This window comes from Cebus imitator, unplaced genomic scaffold (genome assembly GCF_001604975.1).
Source record: "Cebus imitator isolate Cc_AM_T3 unplaced genomic scaffold, Cebus_imitator-1.0 Scaffold192, whole genome shotgun sequence".
NCBI lineage: Eukaryota > Metazoa > Chordata > Mammalia > Primates > Cebidae > Cebus > Cebus imitator.
Window position 1 is genome coordinate 3,339,069 of NW_016107507.1, and position 15,696 is coordinate 3,354,764.

Below are 15,696 nucleotides of genomic sequence, written 5' to 3' on the forward strand. Positions count from 1 at the left end.
CAGTGGGGGGTGGGGAGTTGGGGAGAGATAGCATGGGGAGAAATGCCAAATATAGGTGATGGGGAGGAAGGCAGCAAATCACACTGCCATGCGTGTACCTATGCAACAATCTTGCATGTTCTTCACATGTACCCCAAAACCTAAAATGCAATAAAATAAATTTTTAAAAATAAATAAATAAAAATTATAAATTCCTAAGGCCCAATTAAGATCCTGAAATAGCAGATTTGAGGTGGAATCTAAAATTCTAGCCAAGTTTTGAAACCTCTGGCTAGATCAACTTGCCCATGTTTTTTGCCAATAGCCATGCTCTAAGCTTATAATATGATTACCCTAAAATTTCTTCAAAACTCTATACATATTCCAATTTCTGAATGATTAATAAGACAAATTCTAATATAACAAGAAAGTAATATCCCCCACATAGGTTGTTCAAAATTCCGAATTATTTTCCTGTAGAATAACATAATGGACTGTGGTTGGATTCTATGACAAACCACCAAAGACCTATCTACTATTTATAAAAATATCTCCATGGAAAATATATATTGGGTTCTAACTGGGGGTGCCAGAAAAGTTCCCCCCGACTCCATGTTGTTCCTTTTAGACTTTAGTCTTAGATTCCAGTCCTCATCCTGTTAGTTTCACTGGTAGGATCCCAGTAGTATGCAGGGGTAAAAATCAATGAGAGTTAATATAACTTATGCTTCTTCAGAGTTATCAGGAAAAAAAACTAAAGTTATTTTTACAAGAATCCATTTCTGCTAGTTCCAAATTGTGTGTATGTAGCTTGAAACAAAACGTCCTTCGCAATCTTGCCTGAATCCTCTCTCCAGGCTTGTCTCCTGCCATTCCAGGCTGTGTAACAGTCATCTTGAAATTCTACACTGCCCAAACTTCCTGCCTGGCTGTCATTCTGTGCCTGTATTTTTGGTTAGTCCCTCTGCATACAACCCTCATTTCTGCAACAGCCAGAAACATCAGGAAATGCTGTACAGGAGGATTTACAGGCAGTTCACACGTACACTAACCTGCCTAAAACTATCATTCCAAACATCCCAAACTCCACCAGTTGCCTTCCTGTTCTCCATAAACCACCGAGTAATGAAAATGAAAGTAATACTAAATTCTGAGTAAACCTTATCTCTGAAACACTTAACTAAAATATTAGTAATTTGATAAAAACACAGAGGCACTTGACAGAACATATTTTTAAGATATTCAAACTTAACTCACCTTGCCTATTCAAAACATCTTCTTGATTATCAGGAGCCCAGATCAATGCCAAATGTTAATTAAGTGTGCTGTTTCTCCACACCTATCTTCCGAATTTTCTCCTAAGTAGATTTTCTAGTCCCAAGTACACTCTAAGGACTTTCTAAACTATACCTGCCATACAGATTGTCCCACAGGAGCCCAGCGTCGGAGAAACATAAGAGACTGCCCACCCCACCTGTGCACTCCTTTCAGGCCCCTCACTGCTCATGCCAATGCCCAATCATTCAATGCCGATTGAGGCCATTCGGCCAATCGGAATAATGATAGTATCTACTATCAGACAGTATCTGTTATTCTTATAGGCAGAATGACCTAAAAGGGCATTGAATGACTAAACAAGTACTTCACTAAAGCACTTTACATATGCCTTTTCTTTTAATATTCACATAATGACCCCATTCTAATAAAATAGGGAGCCCAAGGTCAGAAGGCAGTAGGCCCCAGGTGTCAATGTTCATGCTCCCCATCATCCCCACAAGCAAATATTAGACTTCTTATGTGTGCAGGATATACAGCAGACATATCACGATCTGGTCCCATACGCCTCACCTTACCAGATGAAACAGTGTAGAACTCATCTCCCTCCTGCCAATGCTCTATGCCCCTTTTCCAAGAATAATCCTAAAACACATCTCATCACTTCACTCTCTTGATTTAAAAAACCAAGTGGATCAATTCATTCAGTCAAATATTTATCCACCGGGGATACAAGAGTAAAGGTGACTAACAGGTCCTCATTACCCCAGACTACACTGTGGGGAGTGACAGGGGAAAGGGTGGTAGTGGTGAAAAACAGAAGCCAAGGTGTGTGCAGAGATTTAAAGCCAAGCAGACCTTAGAGAACATTACAGCCTGGATCTCACAAATTAGAAGGGCACAAGCAGAAGTTGGTCAGAGAAAGCCCTCCAGACACAACAGCTGGCCCAGAGGACCAGGGCAGAAGCTAGCTCAATTCATGCAAGGCAAGAAAGGAGGCTGCACTCAGGAGTGGGGAGCCAGTGGTCTCAGATCATGGGGAGGATGCAAGGTAAGCAATTGGGAATTTATTCCAAGTGTGATGGGAAGCCAATGGGGAATTCTAGGCATGGGAGTAGCACAGTCCAATTGCCATTTTTAACCGTTACTTTGGCTGCTGGAAGAAAATGGAGCAAGAGAGCAGGAAAGAGCCCCACTGGGAGGCTGCGACCATTTACTGAACATGTAGTGGGCAGGCCCAGGCCAAGCAGTCCTGGCCTCCATCCACGCCAGTCTCCAGGTTACAAGCCATACCTCCTTTATTACAAGGCATCGGCACAGGTCATGTTTCCTCGTCTATCACCCAGCCACATACACAGGCAGCCAAAGTCAGTGCCATGCCTCTATCTCTGAAGCCCAGTTCCTAGCACACAGCAGACACTACCCTTGAATAAATGAAGTGTGCAGCTCTTAAGGCCACTTTTAATCTTGGAATTAGTCTTCTCAAATAAATAAAAAGTCTCATTCCAATAAAAGTTTCTTGAATATGCATTCTTTTGTTAACTTATCTGAAGCAAACAACACAATTTAAACGAGAGGTGGTGTCTATTTCTCATACTTCTACTTATGGTTTGATGCTTTATAACCTCCACAAGACGGTTAATATGAAGCAGGCTTCAGGCTGACAGCTATAAATATTTTTATTCCCAATTTCAAATCTCTGAACTTTCGCAAGCCGATCATGGTAGCTCATGCCTATAATCCCAGCACTTTGATCCACTGAGATGGGCAGATCACTTAAGACTGGGAGTTCGAGACCAGCCTGGCGAATATGGTAAAACCCTGTCTCTACTAAAAATACAAAAATTAGCTGGGTGTGGTGGTGCATGCCTGTAATTCCAGCTATTCAGGAGGCTGGAGCACAAGAATCACTTGAGCCTGGGAGGCAGAGGTTGCAGTGAGCCAAGATCACACCACTGTACTCCACCCCGGGTGGTAGAGCGAGATTCTACTCGACAACAAAAAAGAATTTAAAAAAAAAAAGGCAGGAATCAAAGAAAGAGAAACTACAAACACATCGAATTTATGAAGTCACTTGCAGTTGTGGAGGCCCTTCTATGTCCTCAGGCAATTCTTTACTTAGAAGTGGTAATTCAGAGACCCTAAGACATCAACATCCCCTCAACCTGCTGCCTCATCTGCATGATGCCCTCTGATTCTTCTACAACCTACAAAGGCTATTAAGTCTTCTCTTCCTCCTCAATATTTTCAGGGATTGCTACTCAGTCTGCCCAGGAAGTTTGGCTATAATTACAGAAAATCATGTTTCAAAAGCATAAACCTACAAGATTCTATGGTGAATATTTAACCTTATTTGGATTATCACATGGTCAATATTGATCACAGAGAGGCTTTTATTTACTTACCTAAGTAATGTGGTGGATGAAAAGACATAGGCTTACTAGTTGCTGAATAATATCCAATTGCTCTCTTAAATCGAATAACTTTGTCATCTGTTCTAGACTGAAATAAAGGCAGGAAAACCTTCATAAATTAGTGTGTCACTGGTCATCTGTATCACAATATTTTTATAATTCAGCACATGTATAATAATCTGCAACTTTTCAAGTTAGATACGAATTTAGAATGACATTACAAATTTCAGGGAATATAAAGAGAATACTACAAAAACATCAAACCAAATGTGAATTCTTTTAAAGCAAGGTAGTTAAAAGAGCAGAACTCCAAAGTGGTAGTCAGGGCCCTGGGTTCTAGCTCTAGGACTTCTCTGACTTCCACTCTGCTCTGTCTCTGGTCCTGCCCAGAGAGGACTCTCGAGCCATCTGCACCAGGGAACGGATGGCAGTAACAGACTGAGGATGTGCCTGCCCAAGGCTTCAGCTCTCTAGAGACACAGCGGGAGTTCCACAGAGCCTCGCCTATTATACTGATGCCACCTTGTTGGCATGCCTAATTCCCCCAAAAAGAAGAAAATCCCTGACCATCACCTGAAGGAAAGAGACAAATTCAGAGATTTGTAATACCATATGACTGACTTGATACAGCTCATGTTCTGAAAACTCTGCAATACAGATCCTATTAAGTTGAGATCGAGAATTTAGGAGCAGCAGAGACCTCACCAACCATCTACCTGAATCTCCCTCCTTTTATTCAGGCTGGAAAAGCTGAGTGAGGCGGCTGCAACTTCCTGGCTGGCAGGGAGCATGGCCAGGCTACCTCAGCCTCTAGCCTTGCAACCTGCAGCTTTCTCCCAGCAGCTTGACGAGATAAGCAAGAGCTCTCAGACCCATCCAGTCAGCCTGCACCCTCAAGTCTCCTTCTTCCAAACCTGGCCACATCACTATGCAAAGTCCTATCCCATAAATCTGTTGTTTTTATTGTTTTTGTTTGTTTCTTTCTTTGTTTTTTTACCTGTGAATGCTGGAAAACATCTTTAGCTATGGCATCCAAGTCAGAGGTGTCTTGAATGTTGCGGACATAGTCAGCAACGGCTTTGATCACTACGTCGCAAGGTGGCAAGACCAGCTGGTGGGCCCGGACCTGAGAAAACAAACACAGGTGTCAACAGTAGGTGGTAAGCACCTAGAACCAGGCTAATCTGAATGCAGGAGTCAGAAATTCCAACAAGGAGCTACCATCTAAGATAACTATCAGTGTCTGATGATTGTCCACCTGTGAGATCTTGGCCCTAAGACTTCCCTAAATTGTTCACGTTTTGAAGCTCAAGAACGGGATTTTCCTTTCAGTGGATGAAATACAACTCAGCTGCTTAAACTGTGTTGGGTGAAAAGAGCATCTGACAGCCTTCTACCACTTCTGAGAAGTCCAAGCCCTGTTTGCAATTAATTGCAAGCCCAGGACCTGCACCCAAAACAAGCAAAGCACAAAGCAGCCCAGAAAGAAGGCCCTGAGTCACCATTCAGTCCCTTTGACACCAACCAACAAAGACAAAGGCCTGCAGCAGTGGGACTTTTAGATAAGAGCCCAGGACTCCCTGAAACTGTAAGCGTAAATGCAGTTACTAAGTCCCTGAATCCACCTTCAAAGGCCAACTTCAGCTGTAATTGGAGAAAAATGGTATCACTGCCCGTTGAGGGACATGTTTGAGGAAAGTGACAGAGAATATCAAATAAAGTGTAGGAACATCTCATTAGCCAAAAACAGTTGATACCATAAAAAGGTAAGTTAACAAGTTGAAAAAGAAGACTAACCACCTAATAAGAGCTTTGTGGTAGGTAGGACAATGACCTCCCAAAGCTGTCCACATCTTCCTCTCCAGAACCTGTGAATATGCTGCATTACGGGGCAAAGTTCAATGAAGGCTGCCTGTCAGCTGACCTCCAAATAAGAATCCTGTCCTGGATCATCACAGGGTCCACAAAACGTGGCAAAAGGAGGCAGGGAAATCTGTGCACAGTGATGTGGCGTGACAGGGCCTCAGATGCTCGAGGCTGAACAAGCCAGGATCCTCCCAAGAGCCTGCGGCGGGACCAGCCCTTGTATGTTAACATACAAGGAAATGAACGTTGTCTTCATGCCTGCTGACATACATTCATTCCACATCCCTTAACGGATCAAGGAGTAATTTTGACACTCAAGTCTTATTATTAAAGAAATACATTTCATCAGGCTAGAATTGCCATAGATAATGACTCCTGTGATGCATCTGGACTAAGCACACTGAAAACCTTCTGGACAGAATTCACTACTCTAGATGCCATTATGGCCATTCATGCATGATTCATGAGAGGAGGTCAAAATATCAACCTTAACGGGAGTTTGGAAGACGTTGATTCCAACCCTCATGAATGGCTTTGAGGGGCTGAAGACTTCAGTGGAGGAAATCACTGCAGATGTGGTAGAAATAGCAAGGGAACCAGAATTAGAAGTAGAGCCTGAAGATGTGACTGAATTGCTGCAATATCATGATAAATCCTGAATAAATGAGAAAGTGCTTCTTATGGATACGCAAAGAAACTGTCTTTTTGAGATGGAATCTACTCCTGGTGAGGATGCCATCAAAGATGTCAAAATAAAAGCAAAGGATTTAGAATAGTACATAAATTTAGTTGATAAAGCAGTGGCAGGGTTTAAGATTAACTCCAATTTTGTAAAACATTTCTACTATAGGTAAACTGCTATCAAATAACATCGCAGGCTATAGAGAAATCTTTCATGAAAGAAAGAGTCAACTGATGTGACAAACTTGAATGTTGTCCAATTTTCTGAAACTGCCACAGCTATCCCAACCTCCAGCAACCACCACCCTGATCAGCCAGCAGCCATTGTCAAGACCCTCCACCAGCAAAATGATTCCAACTGACTGAAGACTCAAGTGATCATAGCATTTTTTGACACTGAAGTATTTTTGATTAAAGGACGTACCTTGTATTTCAGACGTAATGCCATTACACACTTAAGAGGCTATAGGACTGTGTAAACATTTCTATTATCTGTGATGAAAAACCTAACATTGACATGACTTCTCTGTCATTCCCCTCCAGGCCCCTGCTCTCAAAGCCTCCATGTGTGTGAGGAGGCAGCTATAGAACAGCAGAGGCCCCTTTGGTAAGTGCCTCACCTTTCCAAGTCTCTGTGGCTGAAGAAAGCACAAAACAGGGGCATGTTCCAGTGAGTTATAAAGGCGTATTAGGTTACTATCACTTTGTTGTTGAGGATCATGAGTATATTACCTAACACGTCTTAGCCAGATACGCTTCCAAGCATTTTATATATAGTGCTGTATTATTTCTCACACATCTATCACAGCAGCCCTTGTTTGTGTTAGAAATGGTACCCTCCACAGGGTTCTGAGTGGTCAGGTATGGCCCACAGGCCACTGGCAAATGGAGGCAGAGCAGTTAGCAGCAACAGAGGGCCTGCTGCCCACCACACAATGCCTACTCAGCTGCTGGCCACCCTGTGGGCAGCAGGACTAGTGATATACAGAATCCTGAAACTAGTACCAGCGAACCTATGGATACCCTGGGTGATCTGGATATGCTCTGCTGTGGTGGACTTTACGTTCATAACATATAGTGGGAAGAAAAGAAGAGTCAGCCCAAAGGGATTCAGCCCAGGCTGAGGTCCACAGAATGGCCAGATCCAAGATGCGGCTAGCACCCCAGGCCGGTGGTAGCCTAATGTCACCCATGCCAGAGGCCAGTCCTTGAACACTCCAAACCCTCTTCTTGAGGGTTCCAAATGAAACGAGGTCTTCCTGCCAGGACTAGGTGAGCTTCTGAAAAAAGCACAGAAAAGCAGGCCTCCTGAATTTCCCCAAGTGACTGAACAAAGCAGGTCCCGCATGCTTCACAGCATGGTGGAGAAGATCTTCTGGGGCAAAGCACAGATGATCTGAATGACAGAATTGGCCATCAGCAACCTGCAGAGCTGCCCAACCAAGAAATTGTGAGATGGAAGCAATGTTTGCAGTCAGAAAGAGAAGACGAAAAGGCCAGAGCAGGCAAAGACAGTAACAGAACAGGCCACAAATGTTGGAGTGAGGAGAATGACCTTCCTGTCCCACACACCCCTCCAAGCATCCTGCACCTGCTGGAGAGCAGTAGAGACCATGTGAAGGATGGGGACTTGGCAATGAAGTGGAACAGGGAAGCAGAATATGGTGGTCCCCTAGTGTTCTGGCCACAAGTTCCTCCAAAATCTGTGGTTAGTGATGGTGACTTAGGTGCATGCTTCAAATGTCCTAAAGAAAAGACTGGAGCAGCAGATACGCAATTGTGGAAAGAATTCCAAAGGAGTAAAGAATGCACAGCACAGATCCAAAGTCTGATTGGCAAGCAGGCCTCTCTGCAGGGCACAAGGGCACAGCTGGGGAAGGAACTCGCAAAGCTACAGCTGAAGCTTTCCACTCTGCCTGAACTGCACTGAGAACCCATGATGGGGCCTTGGTAGGAGTCCACGGAGGAGGATGACTACTACCTGGACCTAGATCAGAGACTTTGCAAGGCACACAAGTACTTAAACCACATGTGTCAGACCTGCAACCACTAGAAATTGAAGGAACACATTTCCAGTTTTCAGAGGGAGATCCTCTTCTATGAGAAAAGGACCCAGGAAGGCTGGATGGCTGCCATGTCCACTGAGAGAGTGCTCAGGAGTGCCAGAAAGAACACCACCACTATAGACAGAAGCTAGCTGACTGTGAAGCCAAGTTTCAGCCCTTCCCAAGTGGTCCTTTGGCTCCTGGGACTCTCCCAAAATCCACAGGGACTCAAAAGCCCCTGGGGGGACAGTGGGTCCCCAGGAGGGAGGCAGGTCACCATGTGAGGGCTTGGGTCTAGAGCACCTACCTGTTTGATTCTGTTTTCCCTGTAATCAGGTCCTGAACACCTAGAGACTCGGCAGAACATCAGCCGGTGCTGCTCCCTTTAGAGCAGATTTGGGTACTCTCTTGTTTTCTACTCTTCAAGAGTTGATGCTGAAACTGCTCTCATTCAAGTTTGATAGATAGCATTAGGATTGATTGTAAGGTACTGTTTATCAAATGAAGACTGTTTAATATAATTCTTAACAGATACATTGTTTCCACATCTTTGGGCCCTCCAAAATTATATGGCATAAGTATTGTATTTTCATTTAGAGAAAGGGCCCCTCTTAACCTCAAAGTCATGTTGTTTGATATGGATGGGAAGGTTTAAAAGAGAGACAATTTCTGATCTATGAGTTGTTATTAAAGAAGAGTACATTAAATTGGCTGCAATAAACCTTGGTTTGAACACAATGCCAAAATATACTCATAAACAAGACCATACCATTCAAAGATCGTATTTTTAATAGTTTGGTCCTAAACTTTGTGGTTTAATTTAGGGAGGTGTTCATTTTGCCACCATTGCTTCTTGTTTTGCAACAGGCACCTGCACCTGGGGAGCCGGGGCCTTGCATAGCAAACGAGTCAACCTTCCGGGCCAGAGCAAGCAGGAACAGCAACAGGGTCTCCCCAGAAGTAAAGAAGTTCATAGGGAAGGGTGCAGGGCCTCCTGTCTCCCTGGGGCAGGTGCAGCCCATGACAATGGCTTACATCCATGATACCACAAGTAACTGGGCAGCCCTACTGCACACCCATCCCACTTCAAAGTAAAATCAACAGAACCTACTGCTTTTGCTCCTGTGGATATCCTCATCATCACTGTCCCCAGCCTTACAACATGCTAAAAGATCCTTGAAGTGAATAGATGCTATAACTTAAAGTGTTCTCTAAATTCTTCTGAGTGGCTCAATAACATCAAACATGCTACCTCTGGTTTAATGCTGAAAACATTGGCCCTTTATAATTTGCTGACCATGCAGCCGCACTCCCCACCAGCTGCCCTCCCCACCAGCCACCCTCCTCCACCCTGCTCCACAGGCAGCTCCGAGCCTGTGCAGAGAGAAGCTTGCTTCCGTCCCGGATGGCTCCTAATCTAGCCTTCTAAATCCAATCCAGGATGAGCTCCCTGACGTCTTGTTTAATCCTTAGGGTCAGGACCTGACGTGCATTCACTACCCACGTGCAGGAGGAGTCAGAGGTGCTGTCCTAAGGGCCTGGTCACATCAGCAAACCCCATCCCTGCCACACAAGAAAGAGGCTAGAAGACAGAAATGCAACACCACAGGGATATAAGGATGGACTTTACATGAGATATTTTACATTGAAGAAAACTGATAGATGATAGATAGATAGACAGTATAGTTGTAGATATATTTTTATTTAAATATGCCAGGGAATCTTGATAATAAAAGATATTCTGAGATAAATCCCTTAGAAACTTGTTAAACATTTTAACATGATAAAAGCACATGAGAAGTTGATTTATACGCTATCTATCTACATATCTCTACACATACATATATACCTGTATAAATACCACACACATGAAGGTAGTTATCAATATGCTGCCAACTGGGAAAAAAACACATCAAGACTTGTTTGTCCATGAAAAGCATCACAACTGTGTTGCTAAACCTTCCCTGAGATTCTAAAATAGCACATGGTTCATCTCATCACAGCAGCAACTGCACAGGAGAGTTAAAGTAATTTGTCCTTGCCTCTTCAAAAAAACAAAATTAACACTCAAACTAAACAAGTCAAGTGTTTGCTGCTTAGAGACAGGCTACAAAATATTGTAATTAATGTCCCATTTATTTCCTCTTCTGCTTTCTTTAATCAGTTTTTTAAATTGTAGCCCAAAAACATTTAAAAAAAAAAAAAGTGAAATAAATTGTGATATATCTAGAGCTAGATCCACATGTATATTTTACCTCTAAGTTCAGTAAGTAAATTTTATTTAATTAACAAGCAAACACTTGTGATCAAATTGCCTTTTTCATGTCACTGAGCAGCAATTTCACTAGTTGTGACTGAAATTTTACCTGCTTTGTAGGTGAAGAAAATAATTTAGGGCTGGAAAAGATCTCCGAAAGATTCAGCCCACCCCTTTGCTTCCAGGCAGAATCATTAAATAACAAATAGGTACTGTTTGTGTAGAAATTGATCATTGTCTCCATGCAAAAATATCCTCTTATGTTAAAGATTTTAACTTTTAGCATCATCTTTCCCTAAATCTCCTCATCATTTCCTACTAAAAACATATACTGCAGTCTTCTAAACATCACTGACAGATGGATATAGCATGTAGGGTCTTGCTGAAGGCTGAATGCCACCAAACCTGACCCAGGCAAGCACGCCGCAGGGCCATCTCCCTGACATGTCACAGTCCATGAGCGGTGGCATCTCATTGTCACCCTTGACAATCTCCTGTCCTTTGGCTACTCTTGCCAACCTTTGTTTTGTTTTTTAAAAAAAACCTCCAGGAGGCTACAATCTTGAAGTTGGGTCAGTGATGTAGGCACCAGCCTGGCCACACTACAGGGCCTGCTTCCCACATGGGTGGTGCTAGGAGCACTGGCTGGACTTCTGCTGCGGCCATGCAGGGTGAGCCTTTGGCCTCATCTCCAAGCAGCTTGACACCCCCAGGGCTAACTCAGAGAACAAGCAGTAGGTGCTCTCACCAATTTATCTACGGCACCTGTGTTAGGGGTGAAGGGTAGATGCTGGCACCCATACTACATACTACAAGGACACAAAAGTCCATGGAAACCTGTCAGGCACGTCCTCAAAGGGGGCTTCAATGGGAAGCCCTCACTGAAGCTGCTTGGTGGCTACTCCAAACAGAAAAGCTCTTTGATGCCTTAGAGCCACTGATTTCAGTGAATTAATTCAGGCATTCAAGGGGCACCTTAAGGAAGCTAAGAAACAATTACACTATAACAACACTTGAAACCCAAAGAAAACAATCTCTTCCTGGTTCCTGAAAGCAAAATAATAAATAATTTAACCCCTGCTAAAGAAACATTTATTTATTTATTCACTATTTTCTAATATTTCACTGCTTTAAAAATCTGCAGTTTCACTCTTGGTTATAGCTTTAAAATTAAACATTTTTCCTATGGCTGTGAATTCATTTAAATGAAGTTACCATGTAATAGTCCAACTGTTAAATCAAACTCAATATGTCACAATACTCAAAGGATTCAATAAAATTCAATATTCCTTTCCATGCAATATGTTGACTGAAAACTCTTTTAAAACTCTGTAAAATGTACCACTAGAAACGATCATTTGACAGGGTCTGACCTAATCTCTAAAATCCACTAATACACCATACAAAACTATGATTAAATGATTTTGAGACTATTGGTGCCACTGCTCCCAAAGTGTCTCCTGGCTGCTCATTTAAAATGCAAATATATATAAACGCAAGTTTCACACAGTATCACTGCTGAAGCAGAACTGTTCTACTTCATTACCAAGTTGAAAACAGCGAAGTACTCTGCATTTTGGCAATTTCAAGGAAAGAAACGGAAGCTTGATTTGGTCAATATCCATTCATGGGTGAGGCATGTGCTAGAAAAGGAGCACAGAACAACCCTTCAAGTTTCCTGACTTCAAGAAACTCACATTCTTGTTGGTGACAAAATGTTGCTCCAGTCTCTAAGGGAGCCCCTGAGAGGACACAGTGGACCACAGGTCTGGGGAGTGAGGAGGGAGAATTGCTTCCTTGGTCATCCAAGGTAGGTGAAGCTGAAAGTGTGGCCCCCAAGAAACTGTCACCACCACAGTCGTTGGCCCCAGCAGTCTGTGCTTCTGACCAAGCCCTCCAAGCTACAGAATCACCGAATGCACCCTGCAGGCCCAAGGTTTTCTACTACAATGGTCAAGAGAAAGGAAAACATGTAGACCCTGCAATTGTCAGATACCACTAATAGTCATGCTTCAAAATACTTAAAACGTTATGATACATATCAGTATTCTGTACACATCTGCCTAAATAAAGATTTGAAAGGCTGTTAAAATTCAATTAATCACAAATAATGCTAAGGGTGATCATCACTCCAAAGATGGAAACTGCTATGCATGTATACTGAAGTACTTAAAGGATTTAAACTGAACAAAGAAACATTATTCATCTCATTTTACAGGCCTGGAGCCTAGAACGAAAAGGCAGGCAGGCCAGAGGTGGCTTCAGCTGCCCTACTGGATCTTGGGCTCCATCCTGCAGTGACAGGATCTCTTTACAAAAAAGTGCCACCAGTCCAAGGAGGAAACTGTAGTACACTGTGTCACCTTCCCTTCTTGGGGGAATATCTGTCACGTATTCTAATAGTTTTGAGGGCTGTGTACCCAAGCTGTCCCCTAAGGATGCATACTGCATTTAATCCTCACAACAACTCTATGAGTAGTCACTGTTAACGTCCCCATCTTATAGAAGAGCTTACTAAGTACGTACCACAGTCAACCAGGTGAGTGGCTGAGTGGACTCTACACACTTAGCCACAGCACTGTGGTCTTTTTATCGTCTGTTCAAAATTGTGCCTTTTTTAAGTGTTGAAATGTGCTTATGTAATGAAAAGATGGTAGCCAGTGAATTCCTTTTTCTTCCAATATTCTTATTTAGAAAAATTAAGAGTAGACAACCCAACAGTAGTCTTCCAACTTTTTTTTTTTTTTTAACAGATTCATGGAATTCAAACCACTGCTACAGATGAGGAGAGTCACTGAAAAATTCTAAACAGGAGAATGATGAGACCAGACCTGAGTTTATACAGATCATTTTGTTACCCATGTGGAAGACAGACAGCTGAGAAAAAGATCAGCAAGAGGGGGGGTTCATAGCTCCTGCAGGAATCCCAGCAAGCAGTGACACAAACAGAAGTAAGGAGAGGGTGTGGTAATTCAGGAAATATCAAAGCAGATGCAGGAAGGGGAAGAATCAAAGTTGACTCCCAAGTTCTACCTTGGATGACTGGCAAGGACACTAGGTGGCAAGTACAATACAGGAGCACAAGCCAATTTAGAGAAGATGAAGACATCTGTAAATCAGAAATGCCAAATCTGACGTGCAGTGCAATATCCAAGTAGAGAGGACTGGATGGAGAGCTCAGGGAAAGGGACTTGTCTGGAGAAATGTATTTCATGGTAGCTGAGGCTTCAGCACAGATCTGCCAGGAAAGTGTGAGAATCACAGTACAGATGGAACCGTAGGAGGCAACAGAGGCGAAGGGGGAAAAAAGAAAGACTACAGAACACTGACACGTGGGAAGCGAGGCAGGAGGGCCCCAGTGAGGAGAGGAGGATGATGATGAGGCTGAAAACCATCCACAAGATCCGCTCACACGGGCATTGGTGGTCTTGACAAAGCCATCTTATGACAGTGAGATTAAAGAGAAGGAAGCTAAGCATTGAGAGACACAGATGGTAGTCAGAAAAACATGGGGCAGACCTCTTCATATTACAAACTGAGGGCCAAGAACCAAGACAGAGGGAGAGATTACACAGGGCCCCATCAGATATGTTTAATGACAAAGGCTCAAGGAGGCCAGGAATATTCCAGTGTCAGGCTGGAAAACAAAGAAGTAAAAATGGGAAAATGAATGTGTATATGAGGAAAGAGAAGTTGAGGAGAACCATGCCTCAAAGTGTCAATATTCTGGCATAAGGAATCTGCTAAGAGAAAGCAGTGTGAAATTGAGCAGAGGCCCAGGAGGGAGTGATGAACGTTCACAGTAACTATGAAGGACAATAGAATGATACTGCCCACATGGAGGGGCTGCCTACAGTCAAGACACCAGCATTTTTCAAATTAGTTTTACTGAAATATTTCACATGCAATAAAATCCATCAATTTTAGCATATAATTCAATGAGTTACAACACATGCATCCAAGAGTGTAAGTACTATCACAATCAAGAAAATATCACATTCTCATTACCCCAGAGGCCCATTGTGTCCGTTTCCCACTGCAGTCCCATACAACCACAAGTCTGCTTTCTATCACTGTAATTTTGCCTTTTCTACAGTTTTATATAAATGTGATCAGACAGATTTTCTTTGTGTTTGACTCTTTGCTTAAGATAACAGTTTGAGATACAAACCTATTGCAAAGATCAGTAGTATATTTGTAAATCATATACCTAACAATAGACTTGCATCTGGAATATATTAAAAACCCTTAGAATGTAGGCCAAGCATGGTGACTCACACCTGTAATCCTTGCACTTTGGGAGGCCCAGGTGGGCAGATCACTTAACATCAGGAGTTCGAGACCAGCCTGGCCAACATGATGAAACCCCATTTCTACTAAAAACACAAAAATTCACTGGGCATGGTGGCGCACATCTGTAGTCCCTGCTGCTCGGGAGGCTGAGGCAGGAAAATTACTTGGACCTAGAAGGCGGAGGGTGCAATGAGCTGAGATCACACCACTGCACTCCAGCCCGGGCAACAGCGTGAGGCTCTGCCTCAAAAACACAAACAAAAATCCTTAGAACTCAATGATAAAAAGATAAATAACCCAATTTGAAAATGAGCAAAGGATACGAAGAGATATTTATCCAAAGAAGGTCTAAAAATGACCAATAAGCACAGGAAAATATATTCAACATCATCAGTTGTCAAAGAAATGCAAATCAAAACAAAAATAAGAAACCTCATCTTAATGGAGGTTTCTCCAACCTAACTAGGATGGAGAAAATAAAAAATATAGACAATAACAAGCAGTGGTAAGGATGGGGAGAAATCAGAACCTTTCCACCTTGCTGGGGGGAATATAAACTGTGCAGCTGCTGTGGAAAACAGTTTGGTGGCTCCTCAAAAAGCTAAGCAAAGGCCAGTTAAAGGTGGCTCATGCCTGTAATCCCAGCACTTTGGGAAGCCAAGGTAGGAGGATTACTTGAGGTAAGCAGTTTGAGACCAACCTCGCCAACATGGTGAAACCCTGCCTCTACTAAAAATACAAAAATTAGCCAAGCGCGTGGTGCACACCTAGAATCCCGGCTACTCAGGAGTTTAAGGCAAGGAATCACTTGAGATTAGGAGCCAGAGGCTGCAGCGAGCCAAGATCATGCCACAGCCTAGGCAAAGGGGTGAGACTCTAAAAAAGT

General features: G+C 43.0%; 1 protein-coding gene across 5 annotated transcripts in view; it reads right to left on the minus strand.

The window, feature by feature from the left end:
• Positions 1 to 15,696, minus strand: part of FAM120A (family with sequence similarity 120A) — a 120,235-nt gene that overhangs the window by 71,107 nt on the left and 33,432 nt on the right. For all 5 annotated transcript variants that reach the window (XM_037745139.1, XM_017546888.2, XM_017546886.2 and 2 more), the window contains exons 4-5: positions 4,666 to 4,794; positions 3,660 to 3,756 (exon numbers count right to left, since the gene is read on the minus strand). In XM_037745139.1, the coding sequence (XP_037601067.1) occupies positions 3,660 to 3,756; positions 4,666 to 4,794 (226 nt within the window). The remainder of the gene's footprint in view (positions 1 to 3,659; positions 3,757 to 4,665; positions 4,795 to 15,696) is intronic.